The sequence below is a fragment of the Coenobita brevimanus genome, chromosome 101 (genome assembly GCF_032717465.1).
Source record: "Coenobita brevimanus isolate Jiangsu-jjx chromosome 101, ASM3271746v2, whole genome shotgun sequence".
Taxonomy (NCBI): domain Eukaryota; kingdom Metazoa; phylum Arthropoda; class Malacostraca; order Decapoda; family Coenobitidae; genus Coenobita; species Coenobita brevimanus.
The window spans coordinates 836,395-858,196 of NC_137054.1; the positions used below are offsets into that span (position 1 = coordinate 836,395).

At 41.9% G+C, this 21,802-nt stretch overlaps 1 protein-coding gene across 1 annotated transcript in view; it reads left to right on the forward strand.

Annotated features, from left to right (window-relative positions):
• The window catches only part of LOC145414870 (kelch-like protein diablo), a 164,939-nt gene that overhangs the window by 36,382 nt on the left and 106,755 nt on the right, over positions 1-21,802 (forward strand). The window contains exons 2-3 of the mRNA XM_080284290.1: positions 8,703-8,987; positions 17,948-18,132. Coding sequence (XP_080140416.1) covers positions 8,704-8,987; positions 17,948-18,132 — 469 coding nt within the window. The 5' untranslated portion in view covers position 8,703. The remainder of the gene's footprint in view (positions 1-8,702; positions 8,988-17,947; positions 18,133-21,802) is intronic.

Here is a 21,802-nt window from a genome sequence, read left to right on the forward strand (position 1 = left end):
TTCATTCTGAGTGCAGTACTCCACCTTCCCATTCTCCACCACACTCCTCCCAATTTTTCATTGCATACCACAATCTTATGATCAGAGAAACCTTGATACATTCATTCTCATCAGGTAACCAAGAAGTATAATAGTGCTAAATATGAAAGTTGCTCTCATAGAAATAAGATGCAATAAGGTATAGAGATTTAGAGTTGCTAATTATCCTGCCTAGTTATCCAACATTCTGGCTCCACTGTGGGTGGTACTACCACTCTGTGGTCAGTGTCTCAGTAACAGAGTAGACCAGCATGCTCTGCAATACAAGTTTCTCCAACTATCAACACCAAACTACATGCACAGTACACACCACACTTCCTTTTCAAAATTTTCAAAAAAACGGCATCGATCAACATAGCCTCGAAGTCCCCGGGAGGGGGGGTGGGGCCATAAATGCTCCCACCTTCAGCCCCTCTCCCAGTGACGACTCAAGGTGCCTGGAACCACTGTCTGACTCTCTTCTTCTTCATTTCTGCAACATTCGTGGCCTTTCCTCTAACTTTCGCTCTGTTGAGCGCCACCTCTCCTCCTCTAAACCTCACCTTCTTTTCCTAACTGAGACTCAGCTGTCTGAGGCAGCTGACGGCAAACCCTTTTCTGTATCCTCCTACTTTCTCTATACTCATTTTAAAGCCAAAGGTGGCTGTTGTGTATATATACGCAACAACTTATCTTGCTCTCGTGTTCCTGAACTCAGTTCTTCTGAATTCTCTACACTCTGGCTTCGGCTTTCCTGTCATTCTCCGACTAAATATATCTGTGCTGTTTACTTATCTCCTAATTCTACTGACTATCAAAAATTCTTTGACTATCTTACTTCTACGATGGAACACATTCTATCCATTTCTCCTTTCTCTGAAATCTCCATTCTTGGAGATTTCAATGTTCACCACCACCTTTGGCTCTCCTCTCCTTTCACTGATCCATCTGGTGAACAAGCCTACACCTTTTCAATCCTTAATGACCTAGAGCAGCTTGTACAGCACCCTACCTGTATCCCTGACCGCCTTGGAGAGAGCTCCAACATACTTGATCTCTTTCTTACAACTAATCCTTCTGGTTACACTGTTAATCTTTTCTCTCCGTTGGGCTCCTCCGATCACAACCTTATAACCTTAACCTGTCCTATCGCTCCGGTACGGCCTGCGGACCCTCCAAAAAAACGTCGTCTCTGGCACTTTGGAGCTGCGGATTGGGAGGCCCTCAGGCAGTACTTCTTTGATTTTCCCTAGAATGATTATTGCTTCCATGGCCGGGAGCCATCTGTGTGTGCCTTACGCATTACGGAGGTTATTCTCTCGGGCATGGAAGCATACATTCCTTTCTCATATCCTTTAACTAATGCATGAAAGCCTTGGTTTAATCACGCTTGTTCTAATGCTGTCCGCAACAAGGAGAGGGTCTATAAAAGGTACCGGAGCCAACCCACCACTGAATCACATCTTTTATACATTTCTGCCCGGAATCGTGCTAAGTCTGTTCTTCGCTCTGCTAAAAATAATTTCATCCGTACAAAATGCTCTCAACTCTCAAACTCAAACTCTTCCCGCTCCTTCTGGCATCTTGCCAAAAACCTTTGTAATAACTTTACCTCATCATCCTTCCCTCCTGTTTTCTACTCTGATGGCTCTGTAGCTATTTCTTCTACTGATAAAGCAGATCTCTTCGCTCAGACTTTCTCCTCCAACTCCACCTTAGACGATTCCGGTGCTGTTCCTCCCTCACTTCCCCCCTCTGACTTCCTCATGGCTAACATTAAAATTTCTTCAGTTGATGTATTTTCTGCCATTGCTGGCCTCAGTACTAATAAGGCATATGGGCCTGATGGAGTCCCTCCTGTTCTCAAAAACTGTGCTTATGTGCTTACTCCCTGCCTAGGCAAACTCTTTCGTCTTTGTCTGTCAACTTGTACCTTTCCTTCTTGCTGGAAGTTTGCTCTCATTCAGCCAGTCCCAAAGAAGGGTGACCATTCCCAACCCTCTAACTATCGTCCAGTTGCTTTAACATCCTGTATCTCAAAAGTTTTCGAGTCAGTTCTTAATAGAAAAATTTTAAAGCATCTTTCCTGAAAGCAGTGATGAGAAATAGGGAGGTGAGTATGGAAGTTAAGAAGTCACTGCATGATGGTATTGTGATCCCTACCCTGACGTATGGAAGCAAGGCGTGGACCTTGCAAGAGGGGAACAAGTCAAGAGTGAGAGCAGTGGAAATGAGTTACTTGAGAGGAGCATGTGGAGTGGCGTGGAGGGACAGGTTAACGAATGAAGAAGTGAAGGAACGTTGTGGGGTAGATGTGGATGTGGTTGAAAAGATTAGGAGAAGTACACTGAGGTGGTTTGGACATGTGGAGAGAATGGAGAATGAAAGACTGACTAAGAGGGTGTATGTAGGTGAGGTGGAGAGAGGGAGAGGTAGACAGAGGATGAGGTGGAGGGATGGAGTTGAGAGGTATATGAGGGAGGGGGGGGGTGAGTTGGGGGGAGGGGAGTCAAATGGTGGGTGACAGAGTGACTCGGAGGCGTTTTGCTGCGGCCACCCTTTGCGGGACTAGGGCGTCGGGCTATAGATAGATAGATAGATCTTTCCTATCTCAACCTTCTTTCTGATCGTCAGAATGGGTTCCGTCAGGGACGCTCCACAGGCGATCTTCTCACCTACCTTTCAGACTCCTGGTCATCCTCCTTTCGGGACTTTGGCGAAAGCTTTGCCATTGCACTTGACATCTCAAAGGCTTTCGATCGAGTCTGGCATAAATCTTTAATTTCCAAACTGCCCTCTTACGGTTTCTATCCTTCTATCTGTGCCTTCATCTCTAGCTTCCTTTCTGGTTGTTCTATAGCTGCTGTTGTAGACGGCTATCGTTCTTCTCCTAGATCTATTAACAGTGGTGTTCCTCAGGGCTCTGTCCTATCACCAACTCTCTTCCTTTTATTCATCAATGACCTTCTAAGCTGTACATCTAACTCTATCCACTCATACGCTGATGACTCCACCCTTCACCTTTCCGTTCGATTCCCACAACGTCCATCTCAGCAGTTACTTCAACAGGCAAGGGATGAGGCTATGGCACACCTAATGTCTGACTTGGCTCGTATCTCTGACTGGGGTAAAAATAATCTGGTTGTTTTTAATGCATCAAAGACTCAGTTTTTGCACCTATCAGCCCAATAAAATCTTCCACGGGTATACCCACTTATGTTCAATAATGTGGTTGTTTTTAATGCATCAAAGACTCAGTTTTTGCACCTATCAGCCCAACAAAATCTTCCACGGGTATACCCACTTATGTTTAATAATACTCAACTTAATCCTGCATCATCGTTGAACATGCTTGGGGTTTCATTTGCTCGGGACTTGTCTTGGAAAGATCATATTACATCTCTTGTAAAATCTGCTTCCAAGCGATTGGGTGTGCTAAGCTGACTCCATTCCTTCTTTACCCCTGCACAATTGTTGACTCTATACAGGGGTTTTATCCGCCCCTGTGTGGAGTACAACTCTCATGTATGGGGAGGCTCCCCACATACAGCTCTTCTCAATAGGATGGAGTCAAAGGCTTTTCGTATCATTAACTCTCCCCCTCTTACTGACTCCCTTCAACCTCTGTCTCTTCGCCGCAGTGTTGCATCTTTATCTCTTTCCTATCGCTACTTCAATGGTCACTGTTCCTCTGAACTGTCTGCATGCATTCCTCCACTTCTACGACGGGCGCATAGCACCCGTCTAGCAGCAAACTCTCACCCCTTTTCTGTCCAACTCTCTAATGCAAGAGTCAACCGTTACTCCCAGTCCTTCATTTATGTAACAGGTCAACTCTGGAACTGTCTCCCTCTGTCTGTATTTCCTGCTTCCTATGATCTCCAGTCTTTCAAACGCAGTGTGTCCAGGCATCTCGAAATGAATGGATCTTGAATTTGGCTCTCTCTTGTATTTTGTTTTTCTCTTGGAGGGAACAATATTGCGGGCTCATTGCCATTGATTCCTTCTTCCTCACATTAAAAAAAAAAAAAAAAAAAGTTGTGTCAGGAAGAATTCTGCCACCACATTCCCTGCATGTCATAAAAGTTGACTGAAAGGGATGGGGTGAGGGGACTAGGGACTCCCTCTTCTGTACAGTATTTACATTTCCTACAGTGAGACAAGGCATTGAAAGGGAAGGGGGATTGAGCTATTCCTGTACCCTGAAGATTGGGTCTATGAATGTGCATGGATGTAGTACGATTTAGGCTAAAAGGGAGGAGATTGGGAGAATGTTTGTGAGAAGAATGTTGGATGGGTTAGCTTTGAGTGAAACAAAGATGAAAGGGAAAGGTGAATCTTGAAAGTGTGATGAAAGGATGTCAGTGTTGATAGAGGAAGAGTGACAGCAGACTGGACTAGCCTTGTTAGTGAGCCCGGAAGTGCAGCAGTGTGTACTTGAATGGAAGGAGATGTTATTGAGACTGCTGCGGGTGAAAGCAAAATTTGGACATGAGTTGTGGGTATTTGTAAGTGCATATTGGTCTGGTAGTGAAAGGGATGAAGAAGAGAGGAAGTTTTTCTGGAATGATGTTGATGAGTGTCTGCAGAGTTTTGGAGTAAATGCAACTGTGGTGATGATGGGAGATCTGAATATTAGAATGGGAAATGTAGCAGTTGAAGGTGTTGTTGATATGCATGGTTTGCCTGGAAGAAATGATAGTGGGAAAAGAATGATAGGAGTGTGTGTTGAGCAAGAGATGGTGATTGGAAATACCTTGTTTTAGAAGAGAGATATTTATAAGTATACACGGGTGAGACAGAAGGGTGGAAGGTTGTTGATAGAGCATTGATGCACTGTGTGGTTGTGGCCAGGAAGGCAAGAGGAAATTGTTGGACATGAGAGTTTTGAGAGGGGAGGGTGGAAGTATGTCTGACCCCTACAGGTTGTTAGTAGGTATGAGGTGGGTGGGAGCTAGGAGAGTTAGGTGTGGCAGGGAGGTTTTTAAAGTGAGCAAGTTGGATAATAGAGAGAAAATGGTAGAGTATTAGAAGTTGAAAGATGAGTGGAACGCAGTTAAAGATCAGGAAAATGGCAGTGTGGAGGAGGAATGGCAGTTGTTTACAAGTGCTGTGGTGGGGTATGTGGAAGAGGTTTGTGGTATGAGACAAGTGGGTGGTGGTGCAAGAAATGGAAGTAAATGGTGGTGCGAGGAAGTAAGTATGGCTGTAGCTGAGAAGACGCACATATGAAGTGTGGCTACAGAGGAAGGAAGAGGTGTCATATGAGAGGTATAAGGAAAAGAGGAATAGGACAAGAAGGGCTGTGCTTGATGCTAAAGTGGCACCAGATGAGAGGTGGGGTAGTTGGTTGACTGAGAACAGAATAAGAAAATGTATTGGCAGAAAGTGAAGAGGGTGTGAAAGGGAGAGTCTGGGAAGGAAGAGTGGGCAAAAGCAGAGGATGGAAGTATGTTATTTGAGATGGATGCAGTAAGGAAGAGATGGGCAGAGTATTGTGAAAGAGTGTTAAATGTAGAGGAGGAAAAGGAGCCTGAAATTATGGCAGATAGAAGGGTGCAAGGAATAAATGTGTTTGGAGAGCTGAATGATTCTTTGATCATGGTGGAGGAAGTGCAGGAGGCAGTAAAGGAGATGAAAGCAGGGAAAGTTGCAGGTATGGATGGGTGTGCCATGGAATGTTTCATAGGTGGTGGAGTGACTATTGTTGAGTGGTTAGTAGCATCGCAGAATATGTGTTTTGTGAGCGGCATGGTACTGATTGACTGGGCAAGTGCATGTGTGATTCCATTGTATAAAGGTAAGGGTGATAAGTATGAATGTACTAGTTTTAGGGGTATAAGTCTGTTGAGTGTTGTAGGTAAAGTGTATGGTAGAATGTTGATTAAGGGAGTTAGAGAGGGTACAGGGGGAGTAATAGGTGATGAGCAGTGTGCTTTTAGGAGAGGGAGGGGATGTGTGGATCAAGTATTTGCAGTGAGACAGATGTGTGAAAAGTATTTGACAAAAGGTAAGGATGTCTTTGGGGGATTCATGGATTGAGAGAAAGTGTATGATAAAATTGATAGGGAGGCTTTGTGGACTGTTTTGAGATTGTATGGACTAGGTGGTAGGTTGTTAAAAAGAGTGAAAAGTTTAAATATAAATAGTAGAGTGCGTGTAAGAGTGGGAAATACTGTGAGTAATTGGTTCCTCGTGAGAGTGGGGCTGTGACAGGGATGTGTGATGTCGCCTTGGTTGTTTAATATTTATATGGATGGTGTTATAAGGGAGGTAATGCAAGAGTGTTAAGTGGAGGTTTGAGTCTGCTGAATGCTGATGGTAGAGTGTAGAATCTGAATGAGCTACTCTTTGCAGATGATACTGCGCTGGTGGCTGATTCAGTGGAGAGATTGAGACAGTTGGCAGAGGAGTTTGGAAGGGAGTATGAAAGGAAGAAATTGAGAGCAAATGAGAATAAGAGTAAAGTGATGAAGCGTATGAGGTTGGTAGATGGTAGGAGGATGAATGTAGTTTTGAATGGCGAGTTGCTAGAGGACGTAGAGTGTTTTAAGTATTTAGGGTCACATGTTGCTGTGGGTGGAGGAATAAATGTAGAGGTGAAGTGTAGAATTAATGAAGTAGGAAAGGTGCTGAGAGGAATGAAAAAAGTGCTTAGATGTCATTCACTTAGAATGGATGTAAAGAGAGAGTTGTATGAGGCTGTAGTGGTACCAACTGCATTTTATGGGGCTGAAACATGGAATATGGGTGTAGCAGAGAGGAAGAATTTGAATTTAATGGAGCTTAAGTGTCTGAGGAGTATCTGTGGAGTGATGTGTATGGCTCGAATGAGAAATGATGAAGTACGAAGGAGAACTGGAGTTATGCGGGAGATGGCTGATCAAGTTGAGCAGATAGTGTTGCGATGGTTTGGGCATATGGAGAGATTTGGTGAAAAAGATAACTGGATTGGATGTGAGAAGTATATGGCTGAGGGGAAGACCACAAATAGGATTGATGGATAGTGTGAAGAGAGCGTTAGATGTGAGAGGGATGTCTGTAGAGCATGGAAGAGTGGTTACACATGATAGGTATGACTGAAGAGAAATTGCAAATTAAAATATAGTGACACGGCCCTGAGGGTATATTCTCCCGCATTTAGTCTGATCACCTGGTATGGTCAGGTGCGGTAAGGGTCCATTACGATGTGGCAGGGGTAAACCAGCTCTGCTGTCGGACCCTGCTGTGGGTGTCGCTGATTACACTGCGCAGTTGACCCTTGTGTGGTGTGGTGTGTGGTGAGAATCAGTCCCTCCTCCACTAGAGGCTAAGATACGAGTAAATATGTGTGTGTGGATGAGCAAATTGGGAGTGTGTCATCCTCTCTTGGCTACCTCCATTTGTGGAGTGAAGCAGCCTAGGTATGTAGATAGATAGTTATCCTGCATATAAAATTGTGCCCTTCCTTGATGGTAGAATAAAAATGGATATGTAACCTTGGTTCATCAATTCCCCTGACACGTGGGACCAATCTTCTTTACCACTTCTTATCCATGTCTCTACACTTCCAATACAGTATTTGGGGCCACAGGTAGCTCTTAACTTATGTTTTTGTTAACCCATTCAGTCAAAGTGCATATTAATTTTGATCTTGCTATTAAGTGCATATTAATATTAATATTAATATTAATATTGGTCTTGCTATATCCCGACAGTTGTATTGATCCAAGGATAGACTTTTCTGTCCTGATGAGTAAGAAATATCTAGCCATTATTAATTCCTTCACTAAGGCTGTCTCAAGCTGAATTTATTGACTAGTAGTCACAAGCATAATAGTATGCCCTCAGGCTGAAGTGGTTAATAACACTGACATCAGTACATAATGTAAGGATAATTCCATCTTTTACAACATGCAGTGCTTCCTGCCTAGTCTAGAATATAGAAGGAAAGGTACAGTAATGATTTAGTTTACCATTGATAATCAACTCACACCTCTTACTATGTGTTGTCTTGTCCCAAAGAAGGGAAGTAGTTTTTTTTTTTTTATTCTTGTTTTATTGGCCTTTTACACAAGAATTAAACTGTTACACAGGTTTAATGTATCCAAAAATTCACATGAAAGTCTATAAACTTAAATCATAATAGCCCACCTCCATCTTCATCTGTCCTTATTGCACTCCAACGCTTCTGTACTGTACATGACAGTGTTGGTACCATGTCAACATCTCTGACTTCTCTGTATCCTCTGTCTCTTTCCTGTCTTCCACCCATAGCTTCCCCTCATCCTGCACATAGTTTTTTCAGAGTAGTGATTCTTTGGCAGGTGCGTGCTTGCTGATATTAAATTTACAGGTTTCAAATTTATGGATGAGTGTAACACTTAGGAATTTTCTCTGCTGTATACCAGCATACTGTATAATACTGAGCTTAAAAGAATGAAGTTTCTCTCTACAGATCTCCATCAATACCGGTCTGACATTCCTTATTCCAGTAGCTCATTTTTCCCAACATGCCATAAGATTTGCCAAATGAATTACCTTTACTATGTAATATCTTACTCAGTAATCCTCCAGCATTCAAACTACCACACTCAGAGTATACCACATCAAATTTAATCAAAAGGTACACCTGTACTGTGATGCAGCTTCACTAAGGCCTGCACAGAACCCCAGTTAATGCATCCTTCCCTCCCTTTGCCCAGTATGGAAGGTCTGACTGAGAACATGATGAACCTCCGAGGGCAGGCAGGTGTAGGGGGCCGGGGAATGGTGTCTGGTGGAGCAGGTGAAGATGGGGTGGTGGGTGGAGTTGGGGGCTGTGGTGGAGCAGAAACCTCACTCGGTGGCCCTCCCTCCCCCACGGGACTGCGCTACTCTTCAGACAAGCACCCAAAGTTGGCCCTGGCTAATATTAATATGCTCCAGAAGAGGCGGGAACTCTGTGACGTGGTTCTAATAGTTGGTGGACGGAAGATCTTTGCTCACAGGTCAGTTCCACTTCCTTAGCCTGTCACAGCAAAACATCAGTCCAGGTTAGTTCTCAGTACAGTAAAATTAGTCTATCTGAATGATTTGGGGAGAAAGCTGGTCCATATTATGGAAACCAGTTTTCTGGATAAATCAGGTTCCAGAGGAAGGGACACATATACTTGTGAGCTAGGTAACTATGGGCCTTGTTAACCAAGGCTTTAATAGTCCAATATACGATACTGTCCATGACTTTTATTTTCCCTCTGACCATGGCTTTACTGCAATGGACAGAGAACACTACAAAACATCATAAAACTGTATATATTACTGTTACATTATGGAGAGTGGAAAAATTATCATCAGAGCAGTTGTGTACATATGACTTATTTGACATGGCTATGGCCAGCCATAGAGGCATGCTTTATCACCAGATTTGTGAAGTGTACATAATTGCTGTATTGATAATGCTTTCACCTTGTGTATTGTAATTTTAATATGAATGAAGACTTTTTGTGGTGTTTCTTGTGCATTTTAGGAAAACCGTACAAAAAAATAAAAAATGTACGCTGTGTCAGTTTAGACTCTCTGGGCATTTGTAGGAAAGGCCCTGCTTGTGGCTAGAGTACATACTTACACATGTCTCAACTTGTGAGCATCAGTGAAGTGTATGTATTGCAATATTCAGTATAGTACAGTGCAGTATACAGTGTTGTGGTGCTGGTTTCTGAAATCCATCATCCAACCCTATGTTGCCCCATGAGGAGTGTAGGAGCCTGAGGCTAGGCAAGCTGGTCCTGATATTTAAGTGAGAGTGATCAGCCTCACTCATCCTTGGGTGGCATTACATGAGCAGTAAACCCCAACCACTCCTTGGATATAAACCTGCGCAGGCTCAGTCCGATTGGAGCGCCTTAATTACCCACTAAACCACCAGGTGCCTTAATCTGGTTACATGGTTACCACCCAGCATAGTAAACTGTGTCTTAGTGTACAGGAAACCATTTGGCTTGTCACTTAGTGTAGAGTCACCCATAGGCAGACGGATGAGGAAAAAGTGGAGGAAAGAAAGACATAAGAGGGAATGTAAAGTCACCCATAGGCAGAAGGAAGAGGAAAGAATGAAGGAAGGAAAGACAGAATAGGAAGGAAGGAAGAGAGGAAAGGGCAGATGACCAGAGCAGCACTACATCAAGTGAGTGGATGGTGAACACCCTCGCCTACCAGGGATATTTATAAGTGTAAACATATGGATGTGTCAGTCTGCCTCTGACCTCTGCTAGTTTAAGCAGATATACTGTAGTTTGGAGTGGTTAGCCATTCCATATTAGCTAAGCTTCATGAAAAAACAAGTCCTGATTAAGTGAGTTTAACCATATAAACTTCAAGTAATCTCCATTTTACCAAAAGTTAGATTTTGAAATGTATTTGAAGCTCTTTGGTCAGTCAGGTATGTAACTGAATGTGGGAATATTTTTCATAAAGGTAGGAGTTACTGTATGTAGATGTCTTGGTTGTTACTGCTGATAGCAAAGAGGATGGTTTAGGAAAATTGAGGAAGTTTCCATCGTATGTGATGCCTGTGGAAGGTGGGTACATATTCCAGCAACCACGAATTTGGCCAGTGGCCGTCCAGATATCCTGTGCAGTTTTTCTAGATATTCTGTGATTATTGAAATGGATATTGAGCTCCTTATGCAGGCCACTCCAAACACATTTTCACATGAATACAGTACAGTCAGACCCCTACTTAGGAAGGATCGACTTACGAAAAATCCATAGATATGTGAAAAACTGAGTGTGTATGTGTGCGTGTGTGTGTGTGTGTGTGTGTGTGTATTTACCTATTTGTATTTACCTATTTGTAGTATACAGGAATTGAGCAATGCTCGTGTTGTCCTGTCTCCATATCCACATTTATCAAGTCTACCTTTACACACATGAATGTTTTTCTCATGCACCACCTCTTAGTCTAAGTCATTCCAAATATTTAAGAATATACCTAATTGTGATATACACGGAATGTACTATGCTCGTGGGTTTCCGTCGCTGTTTCTCAATAAGTCGAATTTAACTTTAAACTCGTTTAAGTTTTTAGACTGGACGATCTCTTTGTCCAGGCTATTCCATAAGTCTATACTTCTGTAAGGAAAGCTATATTTCTTGATATCCTTCAAGCAGCTTGACTTTTTCAATTTCATTCCATGTCCTCTTGTTGCTCTCTTATCCCATACAAACAGATCTTCTTTGTCAATTTTATCTGCTCCCACCATGGCCCTGAACACCGCAATCATGTCTCCCCTCTTTCTCCTTTCCTCTAACGAAGGCAAATCCAGTTTTTCCAGCCTCTCTCTGTATGACAGGTCTGTCAGACTGGGGACCATCTTGGTTGCTGTTCTTTGTATTCTCTCAATCTTGTTTATATCTTTCTTTTTGTGTGGGGACCACACTACTGCTGCATATTCTAACCTGGGGCGGATCATGGCCACTATCAATTTTTTCATCATTTCCTCATCCATATAATGAAATGCTACTCTTATGTTAGTCAAGAGCTTATAAGTCTCTCCAACTATCTTGTTAATGTGCTTTTCTGGTGACAAACTATCTTGGACCAGCACTCCCAAATCTTTCTCTTCTCTCCTTTTTGTGATTAATTCATTACCCAAAAATAATTCAGTGATGGTCTCCTGGTACTTTTACCCATTTCTAATATTTTACATTTCTTTACATTAAATTTCATTTCCCACGTCCGGCTCCAATTGTGTATCCTATCCAAATCCTCCTGCAGTATTTTACAATCCTCCTCAACCTCTATCTTCCTCAAGATCTTTACATCATCAGCAAACAGACTCGCATAACTGTTCACTCCATCTACCATATCATTTACGTAAATCAGGAACATTACTGGCGCCAACACTGAGCCTTGAGGGACTCCACTTGTTACTTCCCTCCATCCAGACATCTTTTCCTTTATTACTGTCCTCATTTGTCTGTCTCTCAAAAAGTCTCTCATCCATTCCAGAAGTTTCCCCTTTAGTCCTCCTATATATTCTAGTTTCCACATTAGTCTCTTATGAGGTACCTTGTCAAAGGCCTTCTCTAAGTCTAAGTACACACAATCCACCCAACCATCTCTCTCCTGTACCACATCAATCGCTCTTGAGTAAAAGCTCAACAAGTTTGAAACACATGACCTTCCACTTCTGAATCCAAACTGACATTCAGCCAAAATATTCATCTCTTCCAGATATTTTATCCATCTGTCTTTCAGGATTCTCTCACACAATTTTGCAACCATGCTGGTTAGAGACACTGGTCTATAATTTAGGGGTTCTTCCCTGTTTCCTCCCTTGTAAATTGGTACCACATTTGCCCTCTTCCATTCTTTTGGCACTTTCCCCTCTTACAGTGAGCATACAATTAAGCTGTGAATTTTATCTGCCAGTTGTTCTGTGCATTCCTTCAGTACCCAATTAGAACTTCCATCAGGTCCTGGGGCTTTCCTTACATCTTGAGTTTCCAGTAATTTATACACTTCCTGCACCTCCACTTTTATATCTTTCATCACTGGAACATTTCTAATCACTCCCTCCCCTTCCACAAGCTCCTTTTCTTTAGTGAAAACTGACTGGAAACGTTTGTTCATTATTTCAGCTTGCATTGCCGCATCCTTAAAGACCTCTCCATCTACTTTCAGCTTGGTGATTCCTTCCTTTTGTTTCAGTTTGCCATTGACAAATCTATAAAACAGTTTGGGTTCATCCTTGCATTTGTCAATTATACCTTTTTCAAAATTCCTTTCTTCTTCCCTACGTATTCTTGTGTATTCGTTTCTTGTTCTTTTATATTCTTCCTTTGTTCTGTCATTACCTCTCTTTCTCCAATTGTTCCACGCCTTATCTCTCTCTTTTTTGGCTATCATACACCTTCTATTAAACCACTCCTTTTTCCTGTTTTCTTTCCCTCTTACTCTTGGTACAAATTTTTCCACTCCCAAATTATAGAGGTCTAGAAAGATATCCCACTTCCTCTGTATCTCCCTTGTTTCTCTGAATTTTCTCCAATCCCCATTTTCAAAAAAGTTTCTCAAGCCTGTAAAATTTGCTTTGCCAAAGTTGTATCTTCCCTGTCTATGAAGCTCGTCTCTTGGCTCGACGTTTCCTATTAACATCTGGAACTCAATGACCACGTGATCACTTTTTCCCAAAGGACAGAGATATTCCAATGATTCTATTACATCGGGTTCTTTGGTGAACAGTAAATCTAACCTTGCTGGTGTGTCCTCACCTCGAAACCGTGTCTCTTCTTTGACCCATTGCGTCATCACATTATTCATTATTATATTTAATAACATAGTGCCCCACGAATCCTCGCCGCCTCCCAAGTACCATTCCTCCCAGTTCACCTCTTTACAATTAAAGTCACCCACCAAAATTATATTATTGCTTTTCTCAACTATTTTTTGCAAGTAGCTAGCCATATCTGACAACATCTCATGGTATTCATCATCCTTCCATGCTCTCGTCTTTGGGGGAACATACACTACCGCCATATCTCTCTTAACATTCTCTCCAGTTTCTAATTTCATATATATCACTTCAGCCCTGCCTTCTCCCATTTCCACAGTATCTACATTTATGTTGTTCTTCACTGCTATCATCACTCCTCCTCCCTTTTTTTCTTTTCTGTCTTTTCTCCACAGTTTGTATTTACCATCTCCCAAATGAACATCAATATCTTCTCTTAATTTGGTCTCTACAAAGCACATGACATCAGGTTCATGTTCTCTCAAGACATCATTAATTTCGATCCTTGTCGATATGAAACCATCAACATTAGTATATATCACCTTCAAATTATTTTTGACATTGTTAGTACCCTCTTCTCTCCTACTCTCTGTCCGTACAACTTCCTCAACTTCTGATCTTTCACAACCATCCCCCCTAGTTTCCTTCACTTCTATTTCCTTAAATACCATTTCCTTACTTTCATATCCAATACTCTCCAAAAAAAAGTATTACGTTCTTCCTCTGTCCTCTTATCATTTTTTTCCTTTACTTCTTCCTTTAATGATTTTAAAACTTCTCTTTCTTCTTCATTCAGATCTTCTTCTTCATTCAGATCTTTTCTTATTATAATATTTTCCATCCCCGCCTCTTTGCTTAATTTCCAGGTCACTTTAAGTATCTCATTTATTACACTTTCTGATGTAAACTTGACTCTCATTGGTCTTGTTTCCCCTTTCTTATAAGGCCCTATCCTCCTTACTTCCTCAATTTCTTTTACCCACTTGTCTCCTTCGGGGTCAATCTTGCCTAATATTCCTCTCACCATGTTCATGTCTCTCTCGAGTCTTGCGAACCTAACCTTTTCTTCCTCTTCCCTGTTTCCAAATACTACCACACATCTGTTCCTTTCTACAGTTTCTCTCACTATTTTCTCTTTTTTCTTCAGTATTTTCACTACATTTTCTTCCATTTTTTCTTGTTCATTTCCCTTTCTTCCTGGATGATCTCTCTTAAGCTGACCACTTCTTTCTGGTCTTCTTCTACGTGTGCCCACTTTGCCTTATGTTCTTCTAATACATTACTCACCTTCTCCGTTTTATTAGTACTTTCTTCAAGTTTCCTCCTCAGTTCAACATTTTCCCTCTTCAAATTCCTAATCTCTTCATTGGCTGTTTCGTTGGACTGGATTAGACTCTGTATGGTGGTTTCCGTATTTCCTGATACATCCTTTATCGCTAGATTCTCTACTTTTTTTTCGAGTTCACTAATCCTCATAATTAATGTTTTCACCAGGTCCATGACATTAGTATTAGCATCAAAACCTTGAAATTCCATTCCCTCATTGTTTACATTCTCGGCCATGTTTAATGTAAAGTACCTAAACAGCTGTTACCGAATAAGCCACAAACATTCATGTATACTATTGCCAACAAATCTTTACATTTCTGGTAGTCTACGAACTTTCATTATTTTAAAGTTAAAGAAAGACCCTAGGAGACAGGACAGACAAAATTCCTGAAACTACTCAAGGTTAGGAGCGATGCCTGGGACGACCGCTCTCTCCGGCTGTTCGTGTGTGTGTGTGTGTGTGTGTGTGTGTGTGTGTGTGTGTGTGTGTATGGCAGTTAGTCACAGCAAGGAAGGATGGGGTCAGGTGAAGACACTGACAAAGAGGTGAGGTGATAACTGCAGTTCAGGGAAGGGTAGGGGAGAAGTGGAATAGTAGAGACAATAATGGGCTTTAATCTGGATGGGTGGAGAGAGAGAGAGAGAGAGAGAGGATAACACAGAAGTAGGTATGGGGTAGAGGGAAAGAATTTTTTGACCTCAATAATTATTGGATTAGGGATGGGTTAGAGAGTGAGAGAGAGAGAGATGATAGCACAGAAGCAGGTATGGAGTAGAATGGCAATGGGGTAGAGGTAAAGAATTTTGTGACCTCACTAATTATGGGATTCAGGTTGGGTTGGAGAGAGAGAGAGAGAATGCAGAAGTAGGTATGGAGTAGAAAGGCAATGGGGTAGAGGGAAGAATTTTGTGGCCAGTAATTATGGGATTAGGGTTGGGTTGGAGAGAGAGGGAGAGAGAGAGAGAGAGAGAGAGAGAGAGAGAGAGAGGACAGCACAGCACAGAAATAGACTTGGTGTAGAAAGACAATGGGATAGAGAGAGAACGAACTTTGCGTCCTTAGTAATTATAGGATTAGGGTTGGGTTGGAGAGGAGAGAGAGTGAGAGTATAGGAATGAGAGATGGACTTATGAAAAAAAAAAAAAAGACTTACAAAAGACCTTTAAGGACCTATTATTTTCGTAAGTTGGGGACTGCCTGTATATACTATAGGTAAAAAAAAGCAATACAAGGGGTCACTGTTTGTATTCAGTAAATTTCATCTCCCAGTGATGGATGTTTTACAAGCTCTGCATGTGTGTGTGTGTGTGTGTGTGTGTGTGTGTGTGTGTGTGTGTGTGTGTTTGTGAGAGAGAGAGAGAAATTATAGACTAAGATCACAATACCTTGTTTCAGATTTAAGTATTTATCCATCAGTCAACATCCAATTACTTCTATCCCCATATAAACAGGAATGTAGGGTTCCAGGGCTAGGCTATGGAGTCCTAACATTTAAGGCAAGGGTGACCAGCCTAATTAGCCGCTGAGTGGCATTGTGCAACCTATAAACCCCCTTCACCCTTCAGATGGAAATCCCACTGTCTGGCTGGAGTGGCATAACTCACAAGACAACCAGGTGTCATTTGGTTATATACAGTAGTTACCACTCAGTGCAGTACATGGGTTCTTGGGCTGCTGGAAATAGTTTGGCTCGCCACTCAATGTAAAGTCACCTGAACAGAGAGATAATACTGACGGAGTTTGTAACTATGTGAAGAAGTGTCTATAACAATACCATAAAAATTTAACTGCAGAACTGCAGTGGCAGAGTTTTTTTTAAACTGTGATGTACCGTATTTCCTGTATGGTAAGATACTTTTTTTTCCCCCCCAGAAAAATGCACATAAAAATCACCCTGCATCTTACCACTTGAAAATGAAGTTGTAGAAAGGAGTTTGCCAACTCTCACAAATCCTGGTTATGAGATACAAGCACTCACAGATCCCAGTCATGAGATACAAGCATTCATGAATCCCAGTCATGAGCTAAAAACACTCATGAACCCCAGTCACAAGATACAAGCATTCATGAATCTCAGTCACGAGATACAAAGCACTCACTACATTCATCTAGCAGATGACATCAGTCTTATCAGCACAGCTACTTAGCAGACGACACCCCTCCATGAATCAACAGAATGACATCAGCATACACTGTTCATTTCAAGTTACAGGTAATAGAATATGCTAAACAACACAGCAGCAAGGCAGCTGAGAGGCACTGTGGATCACAGCCCACAGAAAAAGTGATTCAAGAATGGAGGAAGTAGAAGAAGGAATTAAAGAAAACGAGAATGCGAAAATATGGACTGTGATATAAGCAAGCAAAATTCCCACAGCTAGAGCAATATTACAGTATTACGACAATGACTCTGTTGGCTGAATTGAGTAAATTCTTTTGGGGGTGTGGGTTGTAAAGGTTCATTCGAACTACTGAACATAAAACCATCAGCTGATGGGAACTGGATGTAAATGCACCATCGCCAGCATGTTTACACGCCTTGTAGTGGCAACTACGTGTTGTTGCTGATGTGAATTGGTATAGAATTGTGTAGAACTAGGTACATACATACATTCATACATACATACATACATACATACATAAATACATCATCTAATCCTGTGTTGCCCCGTGAGGAGCTCTGGAGTCTGGGGCTAGGCAGGTTGGTCCTGACTTGTAAGATGAGAGTGACTAGCTTCACACATCCTTGAATGGCATTACATGAGCAGTAAACCCCAACCATCCCTTGGATATAAACCCGCATAGGCTCAGTCCAGTTGGAACACCTTAGTTACCCACTAAACCACCCAGCATAGTAAATGGTTTCCTGGTGTACAGGAAACTATTTGGCAAGTCACTCAGTGTAGTCACCCATAGACAGAAGGAAGAGGAAAGAAAGAAGGATAGAAAGACAGAAGAGGAAGGAAGGAAAGAAGAAAGGAAGAGAGGAAAGGGCACTCACTTAAGAGCAGCACTACAATGAGTGAGTGGATGGTGAGCGCCCCCACCTGCCACTCTGAACTAGATACATCTAATTAATGATAACTACAGATATTTGATAATACTGTAGGTCCAATATGTGATACGGTAATTTGCAGTGACAGAAAGAAAAATGACTGTATAGTCACTGCCCTGGACTTGCTAGAATGATAAGCTATTAAATCCTCAAATATTTTTTGCCCCAAATATCTAGCATATTATAGGGTGCATCTTAGCACTGTAGTGTCTATCATATGGAAAATATGGTAGTTTACCAGAGCTAGAAATTGCTCTGTAAGTGGATAATTTTCTGTGTGATTTCCAGAGTGATTCTGTCAGCATGCAGTCCGTATTTCCATGCCATGTTTACTTCTGAGCTACTGGAGGCTCGGCAGACCGAGGTGCCTATAAGGGATATTGATGAGCATGCTGTTGATCTGCTTGTCAACTTCTGCTACACCTCAGAGATCACTATTGAGGAATCTAATGTGCAGACTCTCCTTCCTGCAGGTGAGTTTTTTATATTTTTTTTTCATACATTCATTTTTGTTTTTTACCTTATCAGATACATATTAATTGTTTTTTCTTTAATTCCAAGCTTGTTTCACAAATATCCTAGTAGCACTGCTCAAAGAAACGTTATATTGGTATAGAAATGAGAAAATGGGGAAGTGATAGGGGTGGTAATGGCAGATGGTGGCACCCACCTTCCACTCCATTGATGTGGTACTGCCTTCAGGATACTTACCAGACAGATCTCAGAGAGTAGTAGTGGATCACACCCTCTCAGACTTTTTTTATTTATTTTTTTGTTTTTTTTTTTTTAATGCGAGGAAGAAGGAACCAAAGGCCATGAGCCCGCAGTAACAGTTCCCTCCACGAGAAAACAAAATACAATATAGAGCCAAATTCAAGATCCGATCATTTTGAGATGCCTGGACACACTGCGTTTGAAAGACTGGAGATCATAGGCAGCAGGAAATACAGACAGAGGGAGACAGTTCCAGAGCTGACCTGTTGCATAAATGAAAGACTGGGAGTAACAGTTAACTCTTGCATTAGAGAGTTGGACAGAAAAAAGATGAGAGTTTGCTGCCAGACGGGTGCTACGCGCCCGTCGTAGAGGTGGAGGAATGCAAGCAGACAGTTCAGAGGAGCAGTGACCATTAAAGTAGCGATAGAAAAGAGATAAAGATGCAACAGTGCGGCAAAGAAACAGAGGTTGAAGGGAGTCAGTAAGAGGAGGAGAGTTAATGAGACGAAAAGCCTTTGACTCCACCCTATTGAGAAGAGCTGTATGTGGGGAGCCTCCCCACACATGAAAGTTGTACTCCACACAGGGGCGGATAAAACCCCTGCATAGAGTCAACAATTGCGCAGGGGTAAAGAAAGAGCGGAGTCGGCTTAGCACACCCAATCTCTTGGAAGCAGATTTTACAAGAGATGTAATATAATCTTTCCAAGATAAGTCCCGAGTAAATGAAACCCCAAGCATGTTCAAGGATGATGCAGGATTAAGCTGAATATTATTAAACATTAGTGGGTATACCTGTGGAAGATTTTGTCGGGTTGATAGGTGTAAGAACTGTGTCTTAGATGCATTAAAGACAACCATATTATTTTTACCCCAGTCAGAGATACGAGCCAAGTCAGACATTAGGTGTGCCATAGCCTCATCCCTTGTTTGTTGAAGTAACTGTTGAGATGGGCGTTGCGGGAACCGAATGGAAAGGTGAAGGGTGGAGTCATCAGCGTATGAGTGGATAGGGTTAGATGTACAGCTTAGAAGATCATTGATGAATAAAAAGAAGAGAGTTGGTGATAGGACAGAGCCCTGAGGAACACCACTGTTGATAGATCTAGGAGAAGAATGATGGCCGTCTACAACAGCGGCTATAGAACGACCAGAAAGGAAGCTAGAGATGAAGGCACAGATAGAAGGATAGAAACCGTAGGAGGGCAGTTTGGAAATTAAAGATTTATGCCAGACTCGATCGAAAGCCTTTGAGATGTCAAGTGCAATGGCAAAGCTTTCGCCAAAGTCCCGAAAGGAGGATGACCAGGCGTCTGAAAGGTAGGTGAGAAGATCGCCAGTGGAGCGTCCCTGATGGAACCCATACTGACGATCAGAAAGAAGGTTGTGATAGGAAAGATGCCTTAAAATTTTTCTATTAAGAATTAACTCGAAAACTTTTGAAATACAGGACGTTAAAGCAATTGGATGATAGTTGGAGGGTTGGGAGTGGTCACCCTTCTTTGGGACTGGCTGAATGAGAGCAAACTTCCAGCAAGAAGGAAAGGTACAAGTTGACAGACAAAGACGAAAGAGTTTGCCTAGGCAGGGTGTAAGCACAGAAGCACAGTTCTTGAGAACAACAGGAGGGACCCCGTCAGGCCCATATGCCTTGTTAGTACTGAGGCCAGTGATGGCAGAAAATACATCAACTGAAGAAATTTTAATGTCAGCCATGAGGAAGTCAGAGGGGGGAAGTGATGGAGGAACAGCACCGGAATCGTCTAAGGTAGAATTGGAGGAGAAAGTCTGTGCGAAGAGATCTGCTTTATCAGTAGAAGAAATAGCTACAGAACCATCAGAGTAGAAAAGAGGAGGGAAGGATGATGAGGTAAAGTTGTTAGAAAGATTTTTGGCAAGATGCCAGAAGGAGCGGGAAGAATTCGAGTTGGAGAGTTGAGAGCATTTGTTTGGAGCTCCTCAGGTATCAGCCATAAGCCCAATTCTGTTCACTATTTACACTAGTACCTGATCATACACATGCTGTGACTCATAAATTTTATGCTGATGACACTCAACTTTATGTGAAGATGACAGATATTAGTGATGCAAAGAATAAAATGGGATCCCTAACATCCGATATTACAATGTTGATGGCTGATAAGAGATTTAAGCTTGAAGTATGGCAAAATTGAGATCATTGTTATTTTAGGAAACACGAGGGATGATGTACACCAAGAGTATCCTGACTTTTGATAATGATGAGTCACAACATTTTCCTGTGAATTCTGTTTAAAACTTGTGAGTGTATTTTGACTCAGAACTAAAATAAAGTTAGTTGAACTAAGATGTCAGAAGCTGTATTTTGCACAGCAAAAACCTATATACTGAGACACAGTGGTCTTGTAATGTTGACTGTGGTATTTTAGTGAATTATGGATTGGTTTTCCAAATTATCTGTTAAAGAAGGTTTTATTCTGCCCTAAATAGTGCAGCAAAACATATCTTTGTTCTCCCCTCAGCATCCCATGCTGCCTCATTTTTAATTGATTAACACTGGCTGTCTTTAGAAGTCTAAAATAGAATTTAAACTATTGTGGTTTTCAGGCTTCTTGTGTTTGGTCTACAAAGTGTTTTGCTGAATTGATGAAAGTTCCATCAGCATGCCCTGGTTCCTTGGAGCTGTTCATCAGTCATCTTTCTTAGATCATTAGCTTTCCAGTGTGGCCCATATATTACATAATTGATTACCATTACCCATAGACAGTTGATTACTCTTGAATCGTCTAAGAGGCAGCTGAAGGCCCTTTTTTTTTTTTTTTTTTTTTTTTTTTTTTTTTTTTTTAGAAGGTACACTCATTGTTATGCATTCGATTGCTGTGATGATCAATGAAAATTTATGTTTAGTTTTGGGTTAACATCCATCCATCATATAATCCTGTGTTGCTTCATAAGGAGCATAGGAGTCCGGGGCTAGGCAAGTTGATCCTGACATTTAAGATGAGAGTGGCCAGCCTCACTCATCCCTGAGTGGCATTGTGTGAGCAGTAAACCCCAACCACCCCATGGATATAAACCTGCACTGGCTTAGTCTGACTTGAGTGCCTTAATTACCCACTAAACCTCTAGGCACCATAATTTGGTTATATGGTTACCAGCCAGCACAGTAAATGGTTTCATGGTTTACAGGAAATCACTTGGCCTGTCACTCAGTGTAGAGTCATCCCCAGACAGAAGGAAGAGGAAAGAATGAAGGAAAGAAAGACAACAGAGGATGGAAGGAAAGAAGGAAGGAAGAGAGGAAAGGGCAGGAACCAGAGAGCTGCGCTACAATTACAAAAATTTCCTATGCGATTTTTGTGATGACCATGCACAATGATCCCGTGTGGATGCTCTGCCACCTGTGCAGGCTGACTGCCATACGTTTGAACTCAAATGGCCATCCCA